General features: G+C 39.6%; 1 protein-coding gene across 1 annotated transcript in view; it reads left to right on the forward strand.

Moving 5' to 3' along the window:
* PRKN (parkin RBR E3 ubiquitin protein ligase) overlaps positions 1-10,987 on the forward strand; it is a 639,177-nt gene extending 628,190 nt beyond the window's left edge. The window contains exons 12-13 of the mRNA XM_032183870.1: positions 4,540-4,657; positions 9,696-10,987. Of these exons, the coding sequence (XP_032039761.1) occupies positions 4,540-4,657; positions 9,696-9,805 (228 nt within the window). The 3' untranslated portion in view covers positions 9,806-10,987. The remainder of the gene's footprint in view (positions 1-4,539; positions 4,658-9,695) is intronic.
* Positions 10,988-14,408: the final 3,421 nt, after the last annotated feature.

A 14,408-nucleotide genomic window follows, 5' to 3' on the forward strand; every position in this document is an offset into this window, starting at 1 on the left:
CTACCTGAATTTCATGTGTTCTGATATGAATATCTGCAACATGCAGAATGAGAACCTTGATGTGCAATGTCACAAAAACAGAGCTCTCTGATTTTATTTGGTAAAAGTCTTGTATTTGACACAGTACCCTGTGTATAGCATTGGACTTTGATTTTATCTACTTGCTGTCATCACAAACCAGGTCGTTTTACAGCAGAATTCCCTAGGCACACCAGACAAATTGGCTCACACAAAGCTGTTTCATGTGAGCTTAGCTGGATCAGCATGGTACTGACACTGTATTTTGCCTGTGCATAAAACGTGTTCCCAATGATGGATATCCTTCCTTTTCCTGATCTATATAACCATTTTTAGTATTTTGATTAGCCTGAATCTCTCTGTAGACCAGAGCACTAGTCCCATAGCTATGTGCGCCTCTCCTTATGAGATTTTTTGACTCTTAAATGACTCAAATGATGGACTTTTTTTTCAAAGCTCCTCTGGCCCATGTAGACCTCTAGCTCTAGACATCTGATTTTTTTTTCTCCCAGAACTTAGTAAAAGACACCAGTAAATATGACAGGAGGCTAATTCATGCAACCATGTTTATAAAACAGTTCAGCAGAAGTTGAGAAAACAGCAGGAATTTAAGCTGGACCGTCATCATCTCTTGTAGATCAGGTTTCAAAAGATGAGGCTGCTTTTGCTCTGAGCTCTAGCTCAAAATAATTAGTGGGCAGTGTTAATACAAGTGTTATGGAAGGTTGAACATTGTGTACAATTAATTATTCTTTGTTTTTCCTTTGAACCTTTTCAAGCATCCACAGTTGTTCTCACATTCATGCAGGAAAATGAGCAATGTGTTCTCTTTTGAGACGTCTAAGCCTTTTTAAAATTCTATACATAAAGTCATAATTTTACATATCTCTATTTTTCCTTCTTAAATCTTATTTTGCCAAGTAAAATTAACTGAAAACCAAGCATTTCTGATCAAAAGGAAAAGTATTTCTGTTTCTAAGGAAGCTGCATTAGGGTACTTTTTTGAAGTAATGCATGACCAACTTTTTTGCTTATCAGAATGGAAATAAGCAACAACAACAAACAAGCATTCACCAAAACTGAGCACAACATAACATCAACAGCTTCATATTCCATTCCGAATCAAGGGTTTTCAGTTTTCAGATGATGCCCGTGCTACCACAGATATGCAAAATAAGCATGGTCATAAAAAAAGTGTGCTTGCGTAAGACAGTCTATAATATGATGGCATGTGAATTTAACATTATATATCTAATGCTTCCAATATTTTTGAACAAGTTTTGCCATCAATGTTTTTACCCTGAATGGCACTGCTTAGTTGCTGGCTGTGTCTACATACTTTGTTTACTTTATGTATGACAAGATGATGTGTGCACTGTTACCTGAATGAGATGCTACTTTAAGAAGGATGCTTTCTTTCTATTTCAGGATGCTTTCTGTCTCTGTAGCACATTTTCCTCTAGTGCCTGATACTGATTAACTGCATAAAGAGCTTTCCATGTGCATGTTCTTGCAATGCTGTATGGTTCTCAGAAGTCTCTGTGGTCTCTTTATCCCTGTTAGTTTTTCCAACAGACTCAGTATAGAAACAGACAGAATTAAATCTGTGTCCTTCAATGTGACCCAGAGATAACAAGGTGGACTCTTCCACCATCTCACTAAGAGGATAGTGCAGAAGGGATGTCAAAAAATGCTTGTGACAGCTCATACTGGAGTTTCCTGTTATTTATGGGTATTCACGCCTTGTCATTGTGTGCAGCACAGTTGGGAAGCAAGAAAAATCATCATGAAGTGGAATGGATGGAATTTAGCAGCTTTTCACTAATGTTCTGATAAATACCCTGTAATAAGTGGAGAACTAGAGTATATTGAGTGAGGTCAGCATCATAAGTGTATGAAAGTGTCCTGTTCTAGACAAACTAGCATGTGATGCATACCTGAAGCATCACTTACCTTCCTATCCAAGACCTGGCAGGCCACAGAATAGTGCAAGCAGCCTCTGGTTGAGAGCCCTGGTCTATTACCTAGGCTGTTGTCAAGATTAGGTTTGCTAGCCTAGGATAAAAGAAGGTGATATAAATAGACACTGGTAATGAAGAATTGCCATACAACTTTCCTTTGTGGTTTGAGGAGAAAATTAAGATAAATGTGTGTGCTTGCATTCACTGCAATGCTTGCGGCTCATAGATCTGGGTGGTATGATCTCTTTACTGAATTAGAAAGACTCCATCACTGTACCATTTTTCTGCATTTGCTTCCTGCAGCAGGAAGTTTTTTAACTCAGCATTCAGCAAGACTGAGCATAGGAGGGATGTTTCAGCTCTAATGGGTTGAAAATATCATGCTGCTGTGTCTATTTCATGCTAGAAGTTTTGCAAAGGAAAACATTAATATAATAATTCACTCTACTGTTGTCATCAATTTGTTCTTTCTCAGTCAATTGTGTATGTGTGGTTCACACTTGTTTATTTGAATTATTTCTAAGCTCTCCGAAGTTTGTGTTTGCTTTTAGAACTAAGATCAAATATCTTTATACAAATAAAATTAGCCATTCAGTGTGTGAAATTTTGCCTCGGTGTCATTTGCTAATATGCACAACAAAGACCTGAGGATGTGGAAAAAAAGCACACTTCTAAGTTCTGAATTGCACCGTTTGGATTTGGACTATTTGGGAAAAAACAGAGCCACTGTGAAGCTCTTCTGGGTTGAATACAAAAAGTGAAAATAATCCAAACTTCTTGTGTAGCTATTATTCTGGAAATATTAGTAAAGTTTTTTCAGTGCTATAGTGATTTTCATCTTGAATCATCTTTGTGAATGTTAAATAATTAATTGCCATTGCAACCATGATTTAATATCTTCTTCCTTCTGTCACTGGGCAAACTGAGGCCCCATGGGCATTCCCACTCTCCCTGTCTTTTCTTCAGGCTCCTCTTTGTTTGCCCAGGTTGCTTATTAAAGTCACCCTTTGTTAAAGATCAAGGTGTTGCAAGATCAATACTAGATTATGTTCTTTGCTATTAGCCTGAGTAGCTTTTTCTATTTCCTAGAACTTCCTAATGTACCATTTGACAGAGGTCATCCTTTTGCTGAATAATCCAGCAGCGTGCAAGGCCTAATTTGCTATCAAGAAGCAGTGAGCTAAAAGTAAAAATCATTGCTAAGATAGAGCTGAGGAAACTTTGTTCACCTTTGTCTCCTCCGCATCAGAAATACTGGCAAATGGGAGAAGAGTGAGGGTCAAAAAAGGGGTTAAAGGCCTGAGGTGACTGATACAGGTTGTGAAAAAAAAGAAATAAGAATGTAAACATATTTTCAAGGTTTTCTAATCAAAACGGGCTGATTTTTTTAGGTCCATGTTGCAACAACCACCAGATGAGCTAGAAACGAACTTCTCCAGATGTTCCTTTGTGTTACTTGATTTTAACTCAGTAAATTTCAGACAAGAAATAAAAATCTATGTTTTATTCACTGACATGGCAACAAGTCACAGGTTTTATCAGTCAGTAGCAGCTGAGTAGGAACCCGTCAGAGTTAGGGTTACATTGAGTGTTTCAAAGTTGGGCCAATTTCCTTTTGCTGACTTGTTAGAAATAAGTATTTTTAAAATCTGTATAAATCAATAATAAAGTTGATCCACAGAGTAATCTACAGTTACTTGTAAGGCAGGAACACAAAGAAGCTGCAGAATTTTTTACAAATATATTTTATATAATTTAGTTTAGGCTCGTTGTTCTTCCAGACACTCAAAAAACAACCACAGTATGAATAGATAGAGCTGCACTTCAAGGCTGGAACCTAAATACATTGTTTGCTTTTGAACATTGTTTCCAGCCCTGTGTAATAGAAATTACCCAGGGCACTGCCATATCTTTTGTCCTTGTATTATCATTTTAGGTAGGAAATTGCCAAGTAGGACACTTGTGTAGATTATGTAATTTTGGCCCAGTCATAAGTAGGACAAATGGAGGAGTTCCTTTTACAGCGTTCTTCATTATAACTTTTTCTGTCCATGTTGTTCTGGCTGGGGAGATACGTGCTTTCATTATTCACCAGTTTTTTTTGTTGTTGTTGTTGTTGTTTTATTATTATTATTATTTTTTTTCCTTCAAAATCTTTGTGTTTCTTCTCTGTACCTTATAAAGGCTCATATGTTTACACAGGATTATATATGAATGAAATCTAGTTCTCAGAAACAAAGGAATACTCTTTATTACGAAAAACAGCTTTCTTTTAGGGACCACGCCATTTCTCATCATGTTGCATTGCCTTGGTGTTTCATGTCTCTTGCAAGAAGAGATTTAATCTCTGAAGCAAAATCAAACCTATGTTTTCTAAAAATCTCAGCCAGGTTCACCTGACTCCTGCTTCACCTTTTGCTTTACCTGCCGGTGTGCATTTGCAGCATGGCTTGCTGACTTCTGCGCCCTCTTGCTGGGGCTTCGCCTGACCCTCAGGGCAGGGAGCTTTGGGGGGACGTATCTTGTATCATGGGTAAATAGCTTTTCTCTCTCTTTGCAGGGATATGTAGTTGATGAACATGCAGCCAGGCAAGCCCGATGGGAAGAGGCATCTAGAGAAACAATCAAGAAAACAACCAAGCCATGCCCCAACTGCCATATTCCAGTAGAAAAAAATGGTAAATTTATTAGATACCTGGTATTTACCTGTCTTGTAAAATTAATTTTACAGCATAAATATATGAATGTGCATGTATCCATATGCATGCTATTATCCCAAGAGAGGGAGGGCACATAGTACTTGAATCTTCCTTCTGACACTAAATTATCTTGAAATCACCAAATCTAAATCACTTAGTTCCAGAGCCACTAACCCAGCCTCACAAAGCACTCAGCTGTCCTCATGATAGACAGGGAAAAAGAGGCATAGAGAAACACTGGGTGTTGAATTCATATGACTGAATGTCCAGTTAGTTGTACGGATTTTGCATTAACAATGGAAAAAGTAGACATTTATAGGGCAAAATTCATCTCTCACTGAAACAAGATGTGTCTAATATAGGCCAGAAGAATCACACCTAAAAGCAGGATGTAGGAAAAATAGAGCTGGTGTAGATGTCTAAACAGTATACAGCTGAATTTAAATGAAATGAATCTCGACCCAGTGAAATGTCAATTGCAGAAGAGCAAGTCCGAGGAAGAATTACGATTCTTGACAAACTTCTTACGCTGATCAATGCCTACCATGTAGGAAGAAAAGTAATCTTTTGGCACCAGGGTGACTAAAACAAGGAACAAGAACAACAAATAGGCTATGTCTTGTAGTACATGCTGTTCCAAGGTTTAATTGTATTAATGTAAATTAACCAAAATACACTAAAATGTTTGCCTAAATGTTATATGTATATAAAGTATAGAGGATGCTTCTCAGTTTTGTGGCATCAGTTATACAAATGACTTTGAAAATGCTGAATAAGACACCATGAACTGTAAGGTGAAAACATTTGAAGCAGTGATACTATGGAAATACTACTAAGGAAGAAATAGGACAAAATCCTGAAATCTGTGGTTTGAAGAAAGAAAAGAAGATAGCTGGCAGATGGAAAGTGGGAGACTTCAAGCACAAGGACCTGAAGGGATGAAAGCATGAATTCAAGAGTGGGAAGGAGAGACAAGATTTGGCAAAGTGTAGAGAGCAAGGTAGGCAGCAAAAGAGAGAGAACAGAGAGGTAAGTCAAAAAAAGTTATTTACAGGCTTGGAAGACAGGGTGGAAAACCAGAAGGTTGAACTGGATTACAAATAGTCCTTGCAACTGTTCATACTTACAGTCTGTGCATACACAAATGAAAAACCTGGTCAGGCTTGAAGCCCTACTAGGAGCTTTACTTTCTCTTACTCAGTGCAGTTTTATTGTTAATTTACAGTTGTCACGTGTCATAAATAGCATATCCCTATTTGACATCATGTGATAATTTATACAATTAAAATTGCTTGTAAAAATCACCAACATATCCAAAAAAAAAAAAAAAAAAAAAGAAAGAAAGAAAAGCCATCATATTTTTTTCTTGGAAGAAAATAATTATTCAAAAGGGATAGTAAGCAGGAACAGACCTTTCCTTTCTAATGGCCTGACCCATGTCAGAGTAGTGCCTCATAATGCAAAATGCCAAAGCTACAGCAGCAGGCTAGAAATGTTTCCATGTTCTGGAACCAGATGGTCATGCTGCCATTCAGAAGGACCTTGGGAAATGGGCTGAGAAGAACCTCATGAAATTCAACACAGGTAAATTCAAAGGTCCTGAGCCTGGGGAGAAATAACCCCAAAACAGGCTGGGGTAATACCTGATGGGGGAATAAAGAAGACAAGGTCAGACTCTTCTCAGTAGCATCTGGTGAAAGAACAAGGGGCAATGCACACAAAACCAAATGCAGGAACACAAGAAAACATTTTTCACCTTGGGGATAGTTGAAGACTGGAACAGGTTGCTCAAAGAGGTTGTGGAATCCCCATTCCAGGAAATATTCAAAACCTGACTGGACGTGACCCTGAGCAGCCTACTTTAGCTGACCCTTCTTTAAGCACAGGCAAATGATGATCTCCAGAGGTCCCTTCCCACCCCATCAATTCTGTGATTCTGCAAAATAAGGCATGAAGCTTGAAGGGTGCAGTGCTTGCTGTCTTCTCTGGTAACGGGTACTGCACATTTCAGCTTGTAGGCTGACATTTTTAAACTGCCTACAGCCCATTGTTCCTCATTGTAACAATACTGTAGATTTATACTGATGACATGTTCCACTGAGTCAAATGATAAAAAGGCACCTGAAGTCTTTTAACAAAACAACTTTGTTTATTGCATTCTATGAAAATATATGCCAATTTAAAAAATTGATATGCAAAAGGAAATGACATCTCAGCAGCATTTATTTTATTTGTGCTCCTCAACAAGTTTTAGTAATGCTGGAAATCTCTTTGGATAAAGATCTATATTCTACTCGACTACACAAATAATAGCTTTTCAAACCACCACTTACAAATTAAATCTGTATCCTGCTGGTTAGTGAAAACTTCTGAACAAGTATGAACAAAAATGATTAATGCCCTTGAGAAGTCAAACTGTCAGACTTGATGCAAACTGCAATAGTGTGCCTGCTTCTCTGAAAACACGGAAAGCCAGGAGGTCCTTGATGAGCCTGGTTGCTGGGATTATGTAGTTCCCTTGTCAGTCTAGAACTGATCAGAACAGGTATATCAGTGCTCTGGAGAAATAGTGCTTACAGAAGGCATTCAGGGAATAATCATCACGCCAAACAGCTTAGTCTCATCTGGAGTCAGATGGCCTTCAGGCTGTGCTGAAAAACCTCCTCTTTCTGTACCTCAGCTGTTCAACTAGAATAACCTGCAACAAATACCTTTACGGTATCTCCTATCTCCCTTCAAACATGACAGTGTGGGTAGGGAAAATAGCAGAATGGCTGTGGAAACATCATGCTGTAGGTTTAATTTTGGTACCAGGACAGCACACAGCACCTGCTTCAATAAATGGGCTCTCCCATGGTAGACTGTAGGCACAACTGAGCAGTCCATGCCCAGAGCGATGAGCTGGAGTGGCCTGCTGCCAGCATGGTGATGCCCAGCTGCCCTGAGAGCCTGGGTGACTCTAAAGTTCCCCAAGCATCTTCTTCTTCCCTATGACTTCCCACCTCAGTGGTCCCACGAATTAAAGCATGAAGCTTTAAAGACACAGTGCTTGCTTTCTTCTCTGGTAAAGGGTACTCCATGTTCCAGCCTCTAGGCTGACTTTTCTAAACTGAGAGGAGCACTTCACTTCTGCCTAAGTACAGCTGGTGTCAAGAGGCTGATGATTGTACACTGAAATCTGCCATCCGGCCTCATCTGTGTCTCCACACAAGAGAATAACTCTGCCTTCTCTCCACAGATGCTTCTGTGGACACTGTTACTTGCCACTTTTACGAGGGACAGTGACGATGCCAATAACTTTTCTGTAATTGCCTATATTCCTGTATGTCAGTAACTTTTCTCTAACAGCTTGTATTTCTGTAGGCATTGTAGAGTACTTCTAAATGCCAATAACTTTTCTGTAATAGCCAAAGTGAGAGAGTGAAGCACTTTCCCACAGTTCAGTTCCCAGAATCATAGAATGGCCAAGGTTGGCAGGGACCTCTGAAGATGACCTAGTCAAACCCCTCTGCCAAGCAGGATCACCCAGAGCACATTGTGCAGGATGGCATCCAGGAGGGTTTTGAATATCTCCAGAGAAGGAGACCCCACAACCTCTTTGGGCAGCCTGTCCCAGTGCTCTCTCACCCTCACAGTAAAGAAGTGTCCCCTCGTATTCAGATAGTAGTCTGAGTGAGTTTAAATACACATCCACATCTCTCAGAGGACTGCTATGCTCATAAAGCTATGGGCCATGTTGCTTGAGGCACTCTCCACTCAGACTGTTGATTTCAGCTGCTGTGTAGCAGAGAGTAACTTCACTGATGTAGCTTTGCAGATAGAGCGGTTGTTTGACAGCAGGTGCCTGTTGGGTTTTGCTTCCTGCACCAGGATTGAGATACATTTTATCCAGTGGGGGCTTCACATGAGTTGTACATGTAAGAGAGCATTGGGTCTAAACTTTAAGTAAAGTGTGTTGCAGATGTTGGCCATTAGTACGCTTAAATTTAAATAAGGTTAAAATGTCCAGTGAATTGCATCTCTTGCACAACTATATAAACTTTGCCTTGTTGGCAAATGGGTGTTGCCATCACAGCTGGTTTTCTCCCTCTGTCAGATGAAGCAGATAGGCCTATTTTAACAAATCATTTCTCGTGTCTCCTGTCGTTTTCACCTTCTGGAGTGGCATTTATAGGAAAGGTTGAGTAAGGGTAGCAAGTCGTACAGTAGGGAATGCACACTCCTTGTACATCATATCACCATCTGGAGTCAAACTGAGCTGACATTTCAGCACTTCTTGCTACACGTTTTTCTTTCAGTTTGAATTATACAAGAGATTTCTTTGTGTGGTAAGCAACATAATTTCCATTTGAAGTAGATTTTTGTAATGACCTTTGACAATGTTAATGTTTTATATATTACAAACTAATCATTTGATCAAGGCTGTGAGCAGAGAGATTAAAGCTGTTCTCACAGTATGGGCAAGTAACAAACCCAACACACTGGAAACACTGAGGTGATCAAAAGGCTGCTTCAGATATTAAAAAGGTCAAAGTAACTTAAATTGCTAATGTCATTTTGATATAATCAGCAGTGAGCTGTCAAAATCTGTCTCCTGATTTACTCTCTTTGCACATCTCTCGGTTGTTGAATCCAAATTCAAAAAAGAATTGAACTTTGTTCAACCTCTGCCTCACAGCTTTACTAGCATAGACTGCTCTGGAGCAGGCATCTGCATCACTGGTTTTAGAGGCCACAGGCTGTCATTGCTTTTCCCTGTCCCCAAATGTCAGACAGGACTGCACTTCGTACTTCTGCAGCCCCTCAAGTGAGACCAGCATGTTAGACCTCTGTAAGAGAGGGAATAAAAGGTTTTAGAAAGCCCAGGAGAAGTAGTGTTCAGGTTTGTACTTTTATTAAGTATTCTACTTGGTTAGTAATTGAAGGGCTTCAGAAGTTGATTTTAAAACTGTTAATAGTTGATTAACATCTCTAAGTGCTTGCCAAGTACCAAAGCCCTTCTTTTGCTGTTTTGCAGGTGGCTGCATGCACATGAAGTGTCCTCGACCTCAGTGCAAGTTTGAGTGGTGCTGGAACTGTGGCCTGGAGTGGAACAGAACCTGCATGGGCGATCACTGGTTTGACTGACAGCACAGGGGCACCGAGGGCCAGCTGGCGTTGCTGCTGGAGCCTGCTTTCATCAGGGTCAATTTCTGAACTCCTTGCTTAAACAAACCTCCCAGCGGTTTCAGGAACAAAGAGTTCAGAAATTGGCCCAGTTTGTACGTTTTTGCTTGCTTGCCTATGAAATCACACACACACACAAAAAAAAAAAAAAAAAAAAAAAAAAAAAAACACATTGAAGTAATGCCAAAGGTTTTAAATCCACTAAGTAAAAAGAGTAATTGTTTTGGTAGACAGACTTGCTCATCATCATACAAAAAGGGATAAATTTCACCTTTCTGAACATGTGTGGTCTGTTAGCACAATGAGCAAATAGGGTTACTATGAGGAGCTTGCTTGACACATTTAGTTAGGAACCCACAACTCTTACAAGAGAGCAGCATCTGTGTGTGTGTATCAAGGGCTGTGGAGGAGGTTCCCTGCATCAGCTACTTTTTCTTCAACCGCTCCTTTGCTCAGTCAGCCCAGTTTTTGATTTTGAGATAGTATTTCTTAATAGCTTTTCTGGCGGATGGATGGGAGACTGTGGCTCTTCAGTGTTTTTTCAGGGTTCCTTCCTAACAGGCTTTCTGTAGGGGGTCTTGCTTTCAAACCATATTCTCCTAAAAACAAGCAGCTTTATGCCACATCTGTGCTTGAATACTTGTAACACGTGGCATGAAATTTGGCTCTGTACTCATTACAGACTATGTTACCACTGGAGGGTTATTTCAGGGTGGATGCAATTTCAGCTCTAACCATGACTGTTGTTGCAGTGATGACTGGATCTGATTAAGCGTTGCACAAGCTGGACTCTCAGGGTTTAATTTTTGTTGTGCTTACAGCAGTACTTTGGCCGTAGCATGGGGAAGCAGGAGGAGCCTTCTCAGGGGTTTTGTCTATCATCATTTTCCTAAATTTAATTAGAATACAGGTGTATTTCTGAAAATATATTCACATCTCAAACAGTGAGAGGTAGAGGGACTTCTTTCATTTTACAATGTTAAGACAGTATGTGAAGCTTAATAGCACTTGCAAGCCTGAACAATCTTTTTTTGTTTTGTGTCCTCTATATTGCTGTCTTAATCTGAAATTAAATGGGTACTGAGCATATCAACATGCCATGTAAGGATTTGTACTATTCAGTTTGGGAAAAAAACGCACAATAAATAAAATGGTCAAAATTTTGATCTTTGTTTTATTTCCCTTTTTTTTTCTTTCAACACAATATAAATAAATGAGTACAAAGATGAGTGCGTTGGATGATGCATTTCCTTGGCTGATTCAAACTACCAGCTGAGAGGCCAGCCCTTTGACTAAAACATACCCTTAGAAGAAAATAAATTCCAAGGCCATGGACTTCTTCTATCAAGCCTGAATTAGTAGTTTGTACGGTATGACTGTAGACTCCTGAAAATATGAGTATGCTTTGTATCAGTCGGTGCAGAGCAAGAATCTTGATGTACAAAGAAATCCCAGGCTCTGCAAAAAAGCCCAGTTGTTAAAAGCAGTGGAGTATTAATCTGTGTCAGATGGAAGTCACATTAAAAATCTGAAGAAACAAAAGGATGAGGGGACAAGGTAGAAAAAATTAGAGAGCGAACTCACAGAATTTAGAAAATGCACTGGGGAAGAGAAAGAAAGTGGCAATGAGAGCACAATGGCCAGTTCCTAAAGGCCACTTTCCTTTTTGGCATCAGTGAACTAAAATGTATGCAGAAGTAGCTACATTAAAGCATAGGGGTGCGATAGAATGAGCTGCAGTGCAGCTCATTTAAGTACATTATCTTAATGGAGATATTTTACTGTGAGCTCTGATTATTTCATGATTTGATTTCCTGCACCTGGGTCTATTTCATAATTTATAGGGCTTGCTGCCAACAGGCTAGGGAAGAATCACCATGCATAATATTACTTTTATGCTATGTTGCATGGGAGCTCCTCACTAAGGTTCCTATCTCCAAATATTTGAAATAAAAGAAGCCTGGATCTCTTCCCCTTTTTGTTCAGAGGCTTCCTAAAAGAGGAAGAAAAACTTGTTCTCTGTAAGGCAGTTTCACTGAGTTAGACCTAGCCCTAACAAGTTAATATTTCAATTGTCACGTAGAAACATAATTTATGCCCCTGGATCAAGGTCCACTGAAGTCAATGGACTATAGATCAGCTCCTGTATTTCTTTCTGGCCCAGTCAGGGCATGGCTGGGCATGAGTCATAAGGCCAGAACAGAAACATCTCTTTCTTAGGAAGAATTTGTCAGAGCACGGGGTTATGGACATTTATCTAAAACATAAACAAGGGCAAGAAAGGGGAATAAAGAAAGGAATTCCAGCACAGACTCAAGTTTATTCACTTTTAGAGGCTAACTTTATAGCCCTTTGCCACATAGAGCTTCTTCGCACACCCCAGACTTTCACCCTGCAATCACACATCTCCCTGCCAAAAAAAAGAGTGGCTCCTGCAGATTTTAACAGAACATATCAGAACACATCCTGATTTTCTCTGTATTAATACGTATACATCTGTGTCTGTATATGCACACACAGCTTAATGGTGCAGCCTGTAAACCTGATTTCTGTTTGCAGTAAGATTAATTCTAATAGCTTTCACAATGTAGGGGTATGAAAAATTGGGATTAATGCTCTGCTGACACTGTAAGAATGCTAGAATCCTTACAGAAATGTGTGAAGTAGACCTAAAATCTCCTGATTTATTTTTTTTTAATGAACAAAATGCCTTTAAAAACCTCAAATATTTTTGTTTGTTTGTTTGTTTTGTTTTTAAAGCTCATTAAAACTGTAATTTGAAACAAAGCAAAACGTACCGAATGAAGTCTTCAGTACCTGTGCAGACTGTTACTCTTGTTTCAGCTCTGAGCTATCAGGGTGGGATTCGTCGCACCAGCCTTAGCCATCTAGTTGGTGCAACAGCCTCCAAGGCTAGTGGATCTGTCATGTGGATAGGGGATCTGCTGACATGTGGATAGGGGGGCCTAGTGATTTTTTGGTCGTGGCCTGAGGTGTGATGGTAAAGTTCCTGCTGGGGCCTACAGCTCCCGACATAGGAGCAGGACTGTGGCGCTCCCCCGTGCTCCTGGCTCTGCCATTGGCACGGAGGAGTGGGGAGGTGAGGGGGCCTTTTCTTAAAACTTACAAACTGGCATTGTTTGCCAGCATTCATGAAGTCAGCCTTGGCAAATACCCTCTTTGGTGGGGCACTCACGTTTCTGGAAGTACTCCTGGCAGCACGGGGTGATGAAGAGAAGCAGGACTTGAGCACAAAACAAGAGGCAATCTGAGGGCTTAAGCAGATGCAGAGGTTTCAAGAGCTTGTGGGTTGTTGCTCCCCACTAGCAATGCACTCTGGAAACACTAAAATTTCATGTGGAAAGAAGATGATTTACTACAGTGATGTAAAGGAAAAAAAAGAAGTCCATATCTTTTCACATCTAGGTTTGCCTTTGTTGATTGAGGTCTCTACCTCAAACCTTCTTCATCTTTTGGATTAAAACAATTAAAGACTTGTTCTTGGTGCTGCAATCCATGCTCCATTTAGTGTGTGTTAAATGAATTAAGTACAGGATGTATGCTGAAATATTCAATAATAATTATCTCTATAATAATTCAGCTCTATAACAACAAAGAAAATCTCTAATATTTAATTCCAGCTGGCAGTGAAACCTGAAGACTGAGTAGATTAAGAAGAAAATATGTAACAGCTTGGCTCCCTAAGGACAAAACATATCTCAAAGCTTAGCATAAATAATATTTTTGGAGCCGTGACTTTGACTAAAATATGATTTGTATGTCTGCCCTTATTTTCCACAAACTGCAGTCCAACTAATTTCATTTAAAAATGTAAACTTTAAAAATAAATCAGTAAATGGCACCTCAGAAGAAGCATTACACCACTATTGGGAAAGAAAAGTCACACTCTCAAAGGACAATTAAGTAGTGGGTTTTGTCTTTTGCAGATGAATACTGAAGTACCGTCTGTAGTGCAAAGCAGTATGATAACAGTGCTTTTTGCTTACAGATCCTTCATGTGGACTGAAGTAAAGTTGCATTTGTGGAGGAAAACCTGAGGCATGTAGAGGTGAGAGGCCCAGTCCCAAGAGCTGCTGCTGCCCTGGAAGGCTGGGAAGATTTAGCCCTCTGTGCCAAATATCACACTTTGAGGCAACAACAGCAGCTGCTATGTCCCTCATGTTCATTGTACCACTCTAACTGCTATACTAGTAAATCACTGGATAGAGTAAGCTTAATAAGCAACACTTGTATCAAGATAGAGCACACTGTCAGCTCTGAAGAGAGCTCGTTCAGCAACTTTACTTAGATGTCTATGACAGCACTGTATTGACAGTGATTTGGCAAAGACACAAATGTAATAGTTCACATTTTATCCAATTTTATTACAGTTTGCATGGAAATATTTATCTCTCTAATTAGCAAATTTAGAAAAACACATCTCCCCCTTTTAAAAAAATAAAATAAACATGTTCATCTATTGACTCTCCTTATGTTTATTTGTGTATGTTTGACTTCCCTTGTAGCTCATTTGCTGATTTCTAGCTGTCCTCAGGTAAATTAG

Source organism: Aythya fuligula, chromosome 3 (genome assembly GCF_009819795.1).
Source record: "Aythya fuligula isolate bAytFul2 chromosome 3, bAytFul2.pri, whole genome shotgun sequence".
NCBI classification, from domain to species: domain Eukaryota; kingdom Metazoa; phylum Chordata; class Aves; order Anseriformes; family Anatidae; genus Aythya; species Aythya fuligula.